This window comes from Centruroides vittatus, unplaced genomic scaffold, assembly GCF_030686945.1.
Source record: "Centruroides vittatus isolate TY-2023 unplaced genomic scaffold, ASM3068694v2 contig_2726, whole genome shotgun sequence".
NCBI lineage: Eukaryota > Metazoa > Arthropoda > Arachnida > Scorpiones > Buthidae > Centruroides > Centruroides vittatus.
The window spans coordinates 81,558-97,729 of record NW_027121735.1 but is presented as its reverse complement, the minus strand read 5'-3'; the positions used below and the strand labels follow the sequence as shown (position 1 = coordinate 97,729).

At 31.9% G+C, this 16,172-nt stretch overlaps 1 protein-coding gene across 2 annotated transcripts in view; it reads right to left on the bottom strand.

Moving 5' to 3' along the window:
• LOC136971807 (NADP-dependent malic enzyme-like) overlaps window positions 1-12,546 on the bottom strand; it is a 30,574-nt gene extending 18,028 nt beyond the window's left edge. Inside the window, exons 1-2 of one of the 2 annotated variants that reach the window (XM_067266307.1) lie at window positions 12,338-12,546; window positions 6,828-7,090 (exon numbers count right to left, since the gene is read on the bottom strand). In XM_067266307.1, coding sequence (XP_067122408.1) covers window positions 6,828-6,935 — 108 coding nt within the window. In that variant the 5' untranslated portion in view covers window positions 6,936-7,090; window positions 12,338-12,546. Of the gene's footprint in view, window positions 1-6,827; window positions 7,091-7,576; window positions 7,658-12,337 lie in introns of those variants that run through there. The other variant, XM_067266306.1, reaches the window with a different exon arrangement.
• Window positions 12,547-16,172: the final 3,626 nt, after the last annotated feature.

Sequence of the window (16,172 nt, the reverse complement as noted above, 5' to 3'; positions counted from 1 at the left end):
CTTTTATGCTTAAACACTGGTTAGAATGACAATGATTGTGTTTTTATGAGTGTAATGAGTGGGTGGCAAGCATAGTAAGTGCATCAGATGAGAGAGGAGACCATGTATAAGTATCTGAAAAATAAATTATAAAAAGGACTGTTTTTCAGCTGGAATGCATAAAAAGCACTAGCTTGAAGCATAAAAAGTATCAATACTTGGTATGTAGTAGCACCAGTTCCTCATTAAAAAGTTTTACATTCGGCTACGATATAGGCAATACTGGCAGTAATTTTTTTAGAAAAAGGGCACTGATTATAAGGGATAATTTAGTGAAACAAAATGACGGGTGCCAAGAGAAAAAGGTGTATAAGACGGAAGGTGGACTAGTTGTGGCATAAGAACAAGTGGGGGTGCCGAAATCCTACTTCGCCTGATAACAGAGATCAGTTGGGTCCCTAGTGTTATCTGCCATGTGTTAAGGCTGATATTGTGAAAGACATATTTAGTCAGTTTTTTTAGCTAACTCTGATTAAGTTAGTCCAATTAGTCAAAGTTTTATAAGTGTATTTTAACTTGCATATTGCTAATTCTGATAAAATTTGTGGCTGTTTGCCTTTTTAAAATTTACATGTTTTGATTATTTTAATTCTCAACATCTTTCCTTTGTTCTTGTCTTCCCTTTCTAATCTTTATTTTGTCAACGTGGGGGTTATGTTCCGAGAAACATCAAGAACAATAGAGAGGACGACGACGGGTCCAAAGAGGAAAGAGTAACTGGAGATTCTTAAGCTCGATTTTGGAGAGGATGCACGGAAGTCTGGACAGTTGGAGGAAAAACGGAACAGAAGAGTGAAGAAGTTTAATCTTTGGCGAGTACCATGTAGCTTGACAGGATATAAATTTTATTAGTGCTCCTTTCCGAACACGAGACTTTCGATCATCACAAAGTTGGATAAGCAACGGAACTATATTGTGATGAAAGACGAAAAATCAGAAAGCTAGAATTCATTGTGGACCCCGTCTCACAAATGAGGAAAAGTATCCCCCGACAAAATCCCAGGTATTTTCGCTATTGATCTTCCTATCTCTATCCTCCCGATTTCTTATCTTACTTTCCTCTTATTTAGATTGTAAGGTAGTTTTAAGGCAATATTAATTTTGGGTTACTTCTGTCATGCACGAAACATTTTTCTTTCTTTTTTGGTCTGTAATCATGACGCAGGAAAATTTCACTGGTATCCAACCTTAGTTGGGATCCCGACAAAAGATCCTGCGACGCTTGTTTTGTTCTGTGTAAATAAAATGTATTAATTGTATCTGTTCACTGTTTGTTTTTTGGTATTACACTCTGTAGCCTATATTGCTTTTGTCAGCATTGTATCAACACTCAATCATCACACATCATTAGATGATGATATCAGTGATTACAGTAAGTGTAACAAGAATAATTAGTGTGAGAAGCATTCTGTAATTATTAGAGAACATTTTTCCTGCAGAATATTGGGCAAATCACTCCTTGATACTTACCATACAAAACATTGAAGCTCTCCAGGAAAGTTTGCTCACAGGCTAAAAGCACTTTCATCTTGTAATTAATTGGGGTTTGGTAAGGTTTATATGAAGTTTATTGTTATTGGCATTAAAGCATGTTTTATTTGATGATAATATTCGAAATGTACATTAATTAGGTGACAGGAAAGATAAAAATGCTTGTTAATCTGCAGCTCAATTTTCCTAAACAATGATCTACGTAGCAAATATCAAACATAGATAATTCATTTTAGGATCTGTACTAAAAAGATGAATGACAACCTACAAATTGGAGCAAAACTTGACTGGGCAAATTGAGACAAATGTACACAAGTCTTTATTCATTATGGAAATAGCAATTAAATGGAGTAGTATGATTAAATAATTTACACATCTCTAGCTCTTAAGAAAAATATCTTCAAAATATTTCATAATTCTGAAATTATACAAGAACCATCTGGTAGCCAGGTGTTTTTTCTCACATATCAAGTTAACAACTAGGTGTTTTGAACAGGTTACGACAAATTCTTGCAACATCCCGTATAATAATGTGAAAGGTTAGAGAAAATAAGGAGCTTAGATGAATCAAAACACTAATTTCTAATTTCTTTTTAATTCTCCAAAATGCCAAAATAATTCTTATAAAAGCTCAAATTATATCAGCAAAACTATTAAATTATTATAATGTTAATTTATTATTTAGTATATTAATACATTAATTGATAGAGCAAGATGCAAAATAAACACAAAAATCACAAAAAACCAGCAATAAAAAATAAATATAATGCAAAAAACAAATGTTTTCCACCATTTTTAACAGTCTTTGTCAGGTTTCTAAAATCAAACAGAATGCAGATTTAAATTAGAAAAAATGAAAACATTGTAGGCGAGGAGCCCGGTACATGTTTGATGCAGAAGACATAACAAGAAATAGAATAAACTAAATAAAAAAAAAGAAACAAAATATACTTAAGTTCAAGAAAGTTCATAGTACAAGTGAGAGACAGTTTGCCTCTCTATGATTGATGGCAGTGCATCTCCTAGAGGCCTTATAAATCTTAATATGCTCCAAATACTTGAGATGGGCTGAGTCAGAGAACTGGTTTAAAGGCATGCTTGATCTAGAGTGACATGCATGTCATTGTCGTAGGCAAAGGCTGCCAGGTCGGTCGTGCATAGGCCCTTCTTGATTCTTCTTAATCCATGTGTTTAGGCATTTAATCTTACATACTTCCAATGACATTTCCAATGGTTTATTCTGTTGTTCTGGACAGGGACAATGTAAACACCAAGCAGATATTTCTTTTCACGGGAATTCATGCATAGAGACAAACTGTTTGGCTTCTCTAGTAAGTGATGTCAAAGTTACAAGTCTGTTGATCTCATTGTAGATGTTGGAAAGGATGTTGTCATATGTATCCATTTATAGGATCTATCAACTGTGACTACTAGATATGTATGCTGTAGTTGCCATTGTGCAAGGCCTCTAATGAAGTTTGTGCTGTGTAGCTAATTGAGAGATATGGCATAGCTCCTCATTCCTGTCCTGTGAAGTAGAGTAATGGGCAAAGATCCTTCACACAAGAACCCTAACAATGGCTACCTTATTACATGTAAGGATCATGGACTGGGCCAGGATAAAGAGCAGATTGTAAGAGCTTTTGCAAAACACTTTTGTTAATATCAGGCCATCTTGCAGAATAATGAATACATTGAGGAAACGCACCTTAGTGGAACTTTCCTGTTATACTTGGAGGGTGAGATTGCAGTGGTTGTCATTAATTCTTTGCAGGAAGACTGTTAGGACCAGTTTCTGGTGCCATAAAATCAGTATATCATTGACATATCTTGTTTACAGAATGATTTGATCTTCAATAAAAGATAAGATGTTCTGTTCAAGCTGTCATACAATCATTTCACAAAGCATTTTTGAAAGGGGACTACTCACAGGAACATCCCTCCCCTGGAGGAAGATTTGTGAGAGTATAGAAAGTACGAACGGGTCGACACGGAGAACTTTAGTGATTTCTTCGATGGGACAAATTGATAACAAGCATGCTTGATTGAGTAGACGCTTAGAAGGGGGAATCCATTTATCTCAATAGGGACTAGACAAAGACAACTATCCAAATTAACAAGATAACCCTTTAATTTTCCTTGGAACATACAATACATCCAGAAAAACACACAGGAACGTACAGAGCCCAACAATCCAATCTACCAAATAGCATTAACACACAATTCTCCCAACAAATAATATGTTACAGAATTCCCATAACGTGCAGACATAAAACATACAGACAATGAGTTTAAAGTGTACTTCTTCTTTTACTTCTCGTTGGACAGGAAACAGTCCGAAAGTGAAATCTTCCTACCACCCTGATTGCACGGTCTTTATTTTCTCACTTCCTGACTAATTCCACACACACTTTCACACACCACCACTACTTTGCTTCTCCTTCATCCTCTGTCTATTTCCGTTCTAACTTCTCCCTGAGACACACCCTCCAATAAATCTCCCATCCTCAGTTATACACCCAGATTTACACAACTTCTCTCTACGGAGTCGGACCCACCACGTGGTGAAGGGGGGCAGGAAAAGACGTAAAGCACAGATTATTCCCTTTTAGATAGAAAACGAGGAATGGCACACGAGAATGGCCTAATTCCAAATGGAGAAGATGTGCTTGGAAGAATCCTTATTACTGAATGAGGAACAGAAGATCTTTAGAGTAGGGCACAATAATACCTGCCAGAAACTGACCCTAAAGATTTTTCTGCAAAAGATTTTTTATAATCCTTTGCAGGAACTTTGCACAGTGGACACTTTAGATTGGATGTGTTTGGCTTGCAGGCTGTAATTAGTACAATTAAAGCAGAGTATATATGCCAAAACTATATCATTGTACACAACAGGAAGAAGGGGGTCAAAAGTGGCTCAGAAACTATACCTATGATTAACTGACAACACCCAGTCTGATTGAGGAAAATTAGTTGTTCTTTTCTAACTTGGTCTGATTTAAGGAAAATTAATTGTTCCTTGAACAATTAATTTTCCTTAAATGTGCCAAATGAACAGAATACTAAAATTTTGAAGTATTAGAAGATTTTCTTTCAAAAATTTCTTATTTGAAGATTGATTAGCATAGTCAAGAATGAATCACAAGGTTTTGTATGACTTCTATATGTAAAGAGTTTATTTTCAGATAATATACTTTTTTAAATTAATGTAAAAACAACCCAGAGTTATTTAAAAGCTCACCTTTATAAATTATTCTCTAGCACTTTCAGACAACCAAGTCCATCGGGAGTAAATCACCCGACAACGGACTCTTAGTTGGAAAGTGCTACAGAATAATTTGTAAATAAAAAGGTAAACTCTAGCAAAGCAATTTGTTTTCTTTTTTTAACTTACAAAAATAATTTCGATAGCTGATGTTAAATATCCAAAATTAATTCAAAAGACAATTTTTAAATATCTGATGGAGATTTCACAAGAGGAAAATATAAGAATATATTAAAGAGGTTAAAATTTATATCCCTTGCATAACAATAACCTGTAATCTATTTAATGGGAAGGTAAAATTGTGTCAAATTAAGAATACAATGCATCAGTTTGATATTGATCTAGCAAATCTCTTTCAACTCATTTATCAGACTGAGATCTGTGTAACAAATTCCACATTTAAAAATAAGTGAAAAATGCCTATAAGAAAGCCATTACTTCAGAGTTTAATGGGCTAAAAAAGAAGAAGGCCAACAGGAAATAAGATTATAAAAAGACCATGTTTATTGTTAAATCATTTTTTTTATTATTAATAAAAAAAATAGGAAATAAAAATAATAATAGAATATATAAAAATATCCCATTATGTCATGATTATTTTCAAGCATTCGTAATTGGAATTTTTTTTTTTTTTTTTTACAGAAGGGGAAACGGGATTGCATCGACCTTTCCGGACATGTTTAATCGATCGCGCGTGGCGACGCGACCAAGCGCGGCGCTCAAGGTCATCGATGATCGCATTGATAAGCCACCGGCGACGACACCTCTGCGTGAACGCGAAAGCTGGCGTGCGCCAACGGTGTGACGAAACTCTCAATAAAATACCTTTTTTTTTTAAATAATTAATTTATTTATACACACAGAAAGGAAGTAAAAACACGATTATTTTTTTTGTTTAATTTTAGCCATTTCTGTTCCGGTTTAGGCGAAAAAATTTCATAAAAAAATAATCCGGGATTAGGAGAAAAAAAAGGTGATTTTTCGCAGAAGATACGTTTTCAAATAAGGGGATGACATCATTATTGTAGACGTAAAAAGTATTTCCTTCTAGTTACCATAGCAACTAAAAATCAGGAAAAGGTTCTATTTAAACGCATCTTCTGTGAATTGTGACGCGATACGTTCTATTATTCTCTAATAAGGAAACTCAATTTATTTTAATCACAAGGATGAAGAATTTTAACACGAAAACACATTATTAGCCGAAGAATGATAATGGGGAAAAAATCATTTTTAAACACCTTAAAACACACGTAAATTAAATTTGAAATAAATAAAAAAAATGTATCAAAATTTAAAGCTTACTTAACAATAAATTAGAATTAAAATCCTTAATTACAATTAAGAATATTTAATTGTCATTTACATTTAAAAATTTTTTTTGTCTATTTCATTGATTAAATTCTGTACGTTTCAAGTTTAATTGTGATTAAATTTGAAACTTACATTTATTTATATTTGTAAATTTCAAACTTTAATTAATTACAATTAACGAAATGGTATCTTAATGAATAAAAATAGGAGAAAAAATAATAGTAATTCCGTGTTTAACTAAACAAAATTAAGAAATGACGCAACTATAATGAAATCTTCAATCATTTCACGGCCATTGTGATTACAGTTTTTATCGTAACTTTTTAAGGTTAATGTTACCTTAGGTGCCAAGATGGCGGCTCGTCTCTGATTCCAGCAAGGAAACAGTGGGGCACACGTTCTAACCTAACCTATTCTAATAATTACCATAATTATTAGCAACCAAATTATTAGAATAGGTTAGGTTAGGTTAGGTTAGAATGTGCGTCTCACTGTTTCCTTGCTGGAATCAGAGACGAGCCGCCATCTTGGCACCTAAGGTAACATTAACGTTTTTTTAATTTAAAAAGAAGAAAAGGAAATTGGAATATTTAGCTTGTTTTACAGTCGATAATAAATTAAATAACGCGTTAAAACTTTAAAGAAAGACAGGAATTGATATAGGAAACCCGGCAGAAAATCTTACAAAACCCCTTATAAAATAAAAGAAATTCACCTTGTAACTCCTGGCATCTTTCAAGTAGGAGATGCCCCTCTTCTGCGTAGTTTCGCCCGAACAATTTTCGCAGCCGTTCAACTTCATGCCTTGATTGTTTCCTCCCATAACGATTAAGCCACCTGGTTTCCAGTGAACCCTGCAGGAAAGTCTCCTGCAGTACTTAGCGAAATGAGCCAGTTTGAAGGAAGTAAAAGGATATTAAGCAGAAATTATACCCGACACTCCTTGCGAAAACAGCTGATCACTTCGACACTTCCCACCTAATTTTTTTAAAAATAAAAACGAAATAAATACATACGTAAGATATAAATTTATACAGCACTAAACTGCTACAATTTTACATATAAGTGGCTAATTATAATTAAGAATTATTTAATTTCGGTTAGCAAAGAATAATTTGTTCATTTCATTTGCTAATTCGAATAAGTTTCAATTGTTAATACTGTACTTGTACATTTCAATTGTTAATTGTAATGATGCATGTACTTGTACATTTCAAACGTTAATCGTAATTAAATAATCCACTTAAATATCATAAAAACGGTTATTTTATGCTTTAAAAAATGGATTTAAAAATGGTTTAAATGTCAATTAAGTGATGAAACCGATTAAAATATAACAGTTAACGTTTAAAAAATTAATTGAGCTTTTAAGATTCTTAAAAAACCGAATTAAACTTAACATATTAATTAAATTAGCACAGATTTTTAAAATATTAAATGAAATTTTAAAGCAATAAATGTCACCTTTCCGTCACATGATGATGATTATGATCTTTTTTGGGGTTATTTGTACTCTAGCCGCATGCTGCAGATTAATCGATTTTTTGGGAAAAATCGATACTCTGTTTCACATGCGCCATACTGTATAACTGTTATAATCCAGATATTCAGATTTTAAATAAATATTAAATTAATATTAATATATTTTAAAATACTTAAATATTTATTTAAGTCTGGTATATTAAAATTTTTAAATTTTTTACACAAGACTTACAAAAAAAAAACAAAATATTTTCTAATGTTGTTTTGTGTTAATTAGCTTTAATTAACATAATTAATTAATAATTTATGCCAGAGAATTAAATTATTTTTGCACGTAAACAATTTATTTGATTCTATTTTTAAATGGGGTCAATGGTCAAAAAATTTATTGATTAAGTTAAAAAAAAAAGGAAACAAAATGCCATATTTTGTATCCCCGCTTCAAAATAAAAATAAATTCAATTTTAAAATAATTTTTTAAATATAATTTGTGTTATTTTTGTTAATTTAAAGTAAACAAAAATTATAATTATAATTAATTTTTTTTAACGGCACTAGTAATTATCAATTTAAAAATAGAAAGTAAATTATAATTAAAACACAATAAAAAATCATTTATAATGAATTAAGAATTTCAGTTTATGCATCAATTTCATATATGTGTAGAAGTAATATCTAAATTGTTAGGGGGGGAAATGTTTATGTGCTGTTTTCTTTTCAACTATATTCTTTAAAGTAAACATTTCACAAGAGTTAATTTATTAAAACTAAATATTAGTTTTTCCTATTAACAAGGAAATAATAAGAGGATATACGTCAATAACTTATATTTCGCTTAAAAGGCGTATTAATCACACCATATGACGACAAGAAAAGGCAGGATTGCATGTTTTATTTTTAGTGAAATCGGTCTTTGTCGTGAGATTTTAAATCTAAATATATCTATTCGTGTGTATATGAGTCATACAAACTGTTAACAATGCACACATAAAAGTTTTATACTTGTTTCAAGCAATATCTTTGAATGCAATGAGTCAGACCCCGACAGAAAGCGAACTGACAGGGTCATTTGACTCAGGCCCGAATACGGACAGGCTCAAAATTAAGGCTTTTTTTATGTATAAAAAATACAGTGCCTGAAGACACAAAGACCTCTAAATAACAAAAGTAATACCAAACTAAACAACGCGTTTATAACACTGTAAGAGTAATATACCATACAATGCGTAGGAAGCAGCAGGTGCGTTTGGTTTAGGCTGAACATAGGAGCTGAAAATTCAGTCTTTTATTTAAAAAGTATTGAATTTTAGGCCCCCATATTGACCATGTGCATTATTCCGTGTATATCGTTTTGAATACAATACATTAAACACGGTAGAGAGAATGGGTTTAATGTATTGTATTGAAAGTATAGGCCTATATTGATACGTCAATTATACGAAGAGTTGTATAGTTTATTTAAATAAAATGGTTTAAAAAGTTGGTTTTAATGTTATATATTTTAGTGGCTTTTATACTGTTGTGGTTGGTTAATACCCTATCTCACCTTTCCCAATTCTTGGAATGAACAACGTGAGAGAAAAACAGGTGGATTGACTTTGACGTATCACCATTTTCTTACACTACTAAGCCATTGATATATATCGATAATCTCTCGAAGCTAAAACATTTCTGCATCGTTAATAATTCGGCATGTGATTAGCATCTGTCATCTTCAGGAAATATTAGACTCGGTACTGTATTAATTTAAACTATTAACTGAATAAAACATTTTTTGGGCAAAGATTTTATTATTATTATTATTTAAATTGCTTATATTTTGAATATTTCCTCCTAAAAACAATTTTGTAACATCAGAAATTGGGCTTAATAATTTAGCACAATTCTACAAGGAAATTGAATCAACGCCATGTAGAAAACAAGGCCAACCAATTAAGTGGCGTCACAAAGGGAGGCGACGTTTAGAGTTTCATAAATATACTGTAAATTAAATCTATGTACATTTTGATTATTATTATTTAACTCTTTCCGCCCTATGGGCACTAAGAAGGCCACTTCTAGTAAGTCCATTATGGGTTCGGCCGGGCCCACGATGGGGCGGCCGGGTGGTGAAAGACTGGGCCTGACATATCCGGACGAATCACCTCCCGAAAAATTCCTAAGGATTTTTCGATCCGTCCGCATTTGATCCCAGGTCCCCTAGAGCGGTAGGCTGCCACCTTGACCGCTCGGCCGTCTACATTTTGATTATTAAAAATCGAAAATTCCATTGGCGGTATCTCCCCCTTGGCATGGTGGTGGGGCTTGAATTTCTCAATGACCCTGAGAGTAATGTCTGCGATATTGTGACTGCGGCTAAGGGTCTATAATGCCGACATTGATGATATAAAATCGAAAAGGTTTTAAAATATTAAATATTTTAACCAATTGTTTTAGTAGTAGGCCTATATAAGAATTTTTTCTTTTAATCAAAACTGGAGTTCCAATCGATCTGCCAGTGGCTGAATGAAACCACTGAACACAAGACTATTGGTAGGCGTGAACACATAACCAGTGTTGATCACGGGTTCACGCCTCACCAACAATCCACGTGGAGTTTTTCGGGTTTTCTTCAGATGTCTAACACCTAAATAGGGGTCAGTTTCACAAAGAAAGTCTTCTCGGAAGGCACCTCCTCTTTGGCAGATTCCCTATGTTGCCTTATCCTATTAAGGCGTCAGTCTACTGCTCTGGGGACCCGGGAGAGATAGTTTTTTTAACTCTCCACCCTTTGGGGAAGAGGACCATTTTTTTAGCAAGCTCATTATGAGTTCGGCCAGGACCACAATTGGGCTGCCGGGTAGTGAGGAACGGTGTACCCAATATATCCGGATGGGCCATCCTCCGAATATTTATTGGGTTTTCAATCCGTCCCGGGTTTCCTAGAGCGACAGGCTACACTTTAATCGCTGGATCATCCGGCAAGTGGTCAGTTCCGGATATGTCGGACATAGTCCCTCATCAATCGGCCTGGTCGAACCCACAACAGGTATTATTAAACATTATTAAAAAGACCCTATTAGTGCTCATAATAAAGAAAACACTATTATTTCTAAAATATATGTATACAATGTATCAAATAAACAAAACTACAGTATATTTTTTCATAATTGTATTTATTTAGAGACGAAAAGTAATTACAAATATTTATGAAACTTTTTTATTACAAATATTTTTTGCAATTTTTGGAAGCAGTCCATTATGACCTAATAGTGACATCAGAAGTTTCAAAATCAAAATGATTTCACTTGAAATAAATAAAGCTTGTTAAAAAAACCCGAGAATGTTAAATTTATTAACTCATTTGCAATTTATTATGAAACTATATTGCAAATGAAAATGTATGAAAACTGGCACAATCATTAGGTTTCGGCTCCTTCTCCTTTATTTAGAAGAAATGATAAATTAAAGACGGCGCAATATAGAGCCATAAACATGGTTACCAGAATTTTTGCTTCGTGTCTTCATCTGTTAGAAATTATCATCATTGATATAATTATAATAAAATTTGGCAACCGACCGGATGGCCGAGCGGTCAAGGTGGCATCCTACCGCTCTGGGGGACCCGGGTTCGAATCCGAACGGGTCGAGAAATCCCTAGGAATTTTTCGGGGGGTGGTCCGTTGGGATATGTCGGGCCCCGTCCCTCACCACCCGGTCGCCTCATTGTGGGCCTGGCCGAACCCATAATGGGCCTACTAAATGAGGCCCTCTTAGTGCCCACAGGGTGGAGAGTTAAAAAAATATAATATATATATAATTTGGCATTAATTCCGAAATTTTGACGTCACACACTTTTCTAAATGAGGCCTCTTGTTGATGACATCATATCATGATAACAGGCTTATTTTAACATTGTTTTCTGCATGCCTTAATTATATAATAATCGAAAGTTTATATATTTGATAAAGACCGAAAATGATAAACATTGGACACAATGAACGAGTATATTTTCTCTGCAATATTCGAATTTTGAGATGACCAATCGGCACAAGAATAAATTTCAAAATTATAAAACAACCAATAACGTTCAACTTAAAATGTCATGGCATCCAATAAGCATTTTGAAAATTTTTCCCTTCGTATTTTTATACTTTATAAATTCTTAAAATTCTCCAATCAGAAGCGAGTATCAAAATTCAAAAACTGAAACTGATTACATATTTTTTTTTTAATAATTTAACGAAGAGGATTATTTTTCAATAATTTTTTTTATAATTAAGAGGAAGATTACGAGTCTGCATTTAGATTTTAGCAAATAAAATTCAGTAAAAGTCACCAAAATTAATTTTCCAAAAGTATGTCAGTCGTCGAAGATAAAAATCGAAGCCTCGCCCACTCACAAACATATAATTACGTTAACCCGATTTATTTTCATGCATTAACTGAACAAAATCGAACAATTAACCCGATTACACGCGTGGTAAATAACTTACAAGCAATGCACGTACATCACCCGCCATCTTGTTTGTACAGGTAACCATGGAGACATTTTTGAAACTACGCAACAGCCATCTGTTAATTAAAAACCGAACTAAAACACCGGTAATTGATCATTATCGATATAAATGATCGCATTTCCCGATTTCTGATTGGACATTGCATTCATTTAAATTAATTAAAAAATTAAAAATTCCGTTTCCTATTGGATACAATTAAAAATTTAATAAATTCGGGTGTAGAATTTTATAAACTCTAACTCACCTTTGACTTTTCAAGTGATGGACGTATAAAAATATTTTTTTCTAGTGTTTTGAACACTAGAAACAAATAAACAAGCTTCTATACAGGTATAACAAGTAAATTACAGTATCACATCAGTAGTATGCGGCTTACAAATAACATATTGGTACACCTCTAAGGCACAATAAGTTAAAAGACCTTGAGTTAATACTTTGCTTCCACAGTTATAAATAGGAACAGGAGTAAAATTAGTCTCTCCCCTTCTGTTTACATGGTATAGCTCCAATCTCCTCCTCCATAACCAACCTGTGCATCATTTTAAACTGCGTGTAACTAAATTATAGTAATTAAACAGACAGAAATAAGTAAGTATGTATGTACAATACACTAATTAATCTGCGTAAGAATTAACAAAAAAAATTATTTGGGGCCATTCTTACGGGCTAAAAAATTTTTGTACTTATTTAAATATAAATAAAAGCTTTTATTTTATATGGTGACGAGTGATTTTAGTATTTTATCAGTTACAGTATTAGTATTTAATAATTTTTATGGTAGTAGTGAGATAACGTTCAGCACTTATGCTAATTATAATTAAAATACTACCTGCATGCATTTACATAAGAAAATCCCTGTAATTAAAATTTTCTAAAAATATCTTACTTTATAATGGAAGACATGAAGTATATACTCACAATTTGTCTTGTTACATAGAACCAATACATTTTTACTTGATTAATCAAGCTAGAAAAATAATTTTAACAAATTTTAAAACTACACTTCACTTCTTACCTTGTGTTTGTTTCATGGATGATCTCATCTGTTTTTATAAGTATAGACATTTTATTGCATTTCAACTGAACTCATTCAGCCATTTTCTTTCAAGGATACATTTATCATCAGCCATTAAAGCTAGAATCATAATTCCAAGACAATAAGGAATTGGTGAGCCCGTATTGTCTAATACCACTTGTATCTAGTGTCTCTTGCCATTTTTAATTCCAAATTACGAGAAAAGAGTTTGAGACGACAGGTGGGGCATGCCTCTTCCTGTCATCAACTCTTCTTCATTCCACATGTTAACAACCTCTAAATGAAAGACTGTTTTACTACAGTTAATTTTAAACAGGGGAGTTAGAAAGACGTCGCATTGTACGAGATGTAAATTATAATAAAAAAATTATTCTACACGTAATACATCTGAAAATATTTATTGAGATCATAAATTAATGAATATTTTCGTTAACAAATCTATCGTAAGAAATATAATTTTACATTTTGTATACAGTTAATGGACGTCGAGTCACTTGCATATTATACACACAATTGCTTATGGATATTTGAAAAATAAATGCCACTTTGGGAGCAATACAGTTGAAAGTTAACATTAATCAATGTGAAAACAAAATAGCATTTGGTATTTTATTGCATAGTTAATAATCTTTTAACTCTAAATTAATAATTTAAAAAATTTATATACAAATTATTTAACTAATGGAATGAAATTAGGTATTGATTTAACATAATAACAATGAAATATATTGATTACTGTTTATGCTTTTGTAATCTACAAAACAAAATTACAACTGCAATAAACCATGGAAAGTATTTTAAATGAATAAATAAGAAATTAAACTTTTATAAGGTAATAAATCATGTGTTACTTTTTTACACAGTTTATTGTTATAATTCCTATAATTTGTGCTTATATCTATAGAAACAGTTTTTGGTACAACAATTTATCATTTTTTTAAATTAAAATGATTGCTTATTTTAGAAAGCCAAAATATATTTCTTTTATTAGTTTTGGCCATTATACTGGCCGCCTTTGGCTTACAAATGGAGTGAATATTGTTCAGTTCATTTGTGCAGAACTGTCAAATCGGTGAATGTCATTTAATCTTACATCATCCGATTTGTCTACGCCGAAGATTACGAGTGGAAGATTTATTTAATACTGTATGTTCTTATCGTATCAATGGTTACAAATAAGTTAAGATTAAGTAATAATATAGAAATAATAAGTACAATATCTTAGTTACATATGGCAGGAATGCTTTTGAAAATGGAGTGGTTCTTGATACATTACAGAATTTACAATGGCAGACAGAATCGGATAACAGCTAGTCAAGTGTCAAATAGATCACTTTCCTTATGCAGGATTCAATTACCTTCTTTACCTGTCACATAGCAGCTATAGCATCTGTTACATTTCATCACTGCAGATTCTGTCCCAGTGGAAGCTACTTTGTAAGATGACAATTTAATTATATATGTTGGCATAATAGTGTTTAAGAGAATTGTAAACTTAAATATATTTTTTAAGTATAATAAACCTTACATTATTATTTAAATCATACAGTAACATCAAAATGCTTTGTAATGAAGAAAAATATAAAAAATAATGTGTTTTTAATTCAATTTAATAAAACACTCAAATTCAAAAATATTTCAATCCCTGTAAAAATGATGTATCTTGCGGATAGTAAGTTTCAAAAATGCAATTTATTGGCAAATTACTTGACTAGAAATATGTTAATTTATTGCAGTTTTTAAAGAATAGTTTGAAGACAAACTAACATTTTATATTGTACAGTAACAAGAACTTATAAACCAACTTCTGGTACCGATAAAATATAACAAAATTTGGTTATATATTTTTTCTAATTACATATCGTGTATACATCAATTTTTTAAAATTACTTTCATATGATAATTGGAAAATATCTATAATCAAAAATATATATTTTTATATTTATATTATGTATATTGTGCATAGTTATACTTTTAACTATTTCACTATTCATTTCACTGCATACCAAGACAAATTACAAAATTAAATTAATTTGATATGTATCTAATTAGCACATAATCTATCTGAAACTATGAATTATACTCCTAATTTTTTCTTTTTTAGTAGTAAAAATAATTTAAATAATCCTTTTAAGTTAATGTAACCCTTCGTGCCAAGATGGTGGCTCGTCTCTGATTCCAGCAAGGAAACAGTGGGATGCGCGTTCTGACCTAACCTAACCTATTCTGATAATTTGGTTGCTAATAATTATGGTAATTTATTAGAATAGGTTAGGTTAGGTTAGAACGTGCGTCCCACTGTTTCCTTGCTGGAATCAGAGACGAGCCACCATCTTGGCACCAAGGGTTACATTAACCTAATTGTATAAAGATCATCTATAATAGAAACTTACAAAATTGTTTTGTAATTATTAAACACTAAATTGTTTTTGTATTTCACTACTCAAATATTAAGAGATGTTAAATATTATTTCTGTTTCTAATCAAATATTTTAGATAATTATTAATTTTATAATCTTTCTTGCAATTAAAAGGGCTTAGTCTTCATTGAACTAGAATAAATATACTCTGATCTCTGTTTAAATTGTCAACGTAGAAAAAAAATAATTCAAATTTTTCTAATTTAAATTAAATTAATGTATAAAAAATATATATATAAAAAGATATCAATAATTAACTATTAGTAAGTTTAACATTATGTATGAGGTAGTTATCAGACGCATCCATACTATAACCTGTTAATGTGAAAGAATATCTTCGCCGTTACATTCTTCCTTAATTTTAACATTCGATGGGAATCTATCACATTGCGTATCGCTTCCATTAATGGAAAAATATCTATGGTTCAGTGTTCTGGAGAGATCAACTATTTCTTCAATGCTGTTTGCTTTCTTAATTTCTTCAATTAAACGTAACCTGTCACTATTCAATGTAGTAGAATTCACCAGCTCTTCTAAATCTGGTTCCTTCTCGTATTCTCTCATCATCAAAGTAGTTTTTGTAGTTGTGGATTTCTGATGTAATCTGTGACGTCTAGCAAAAC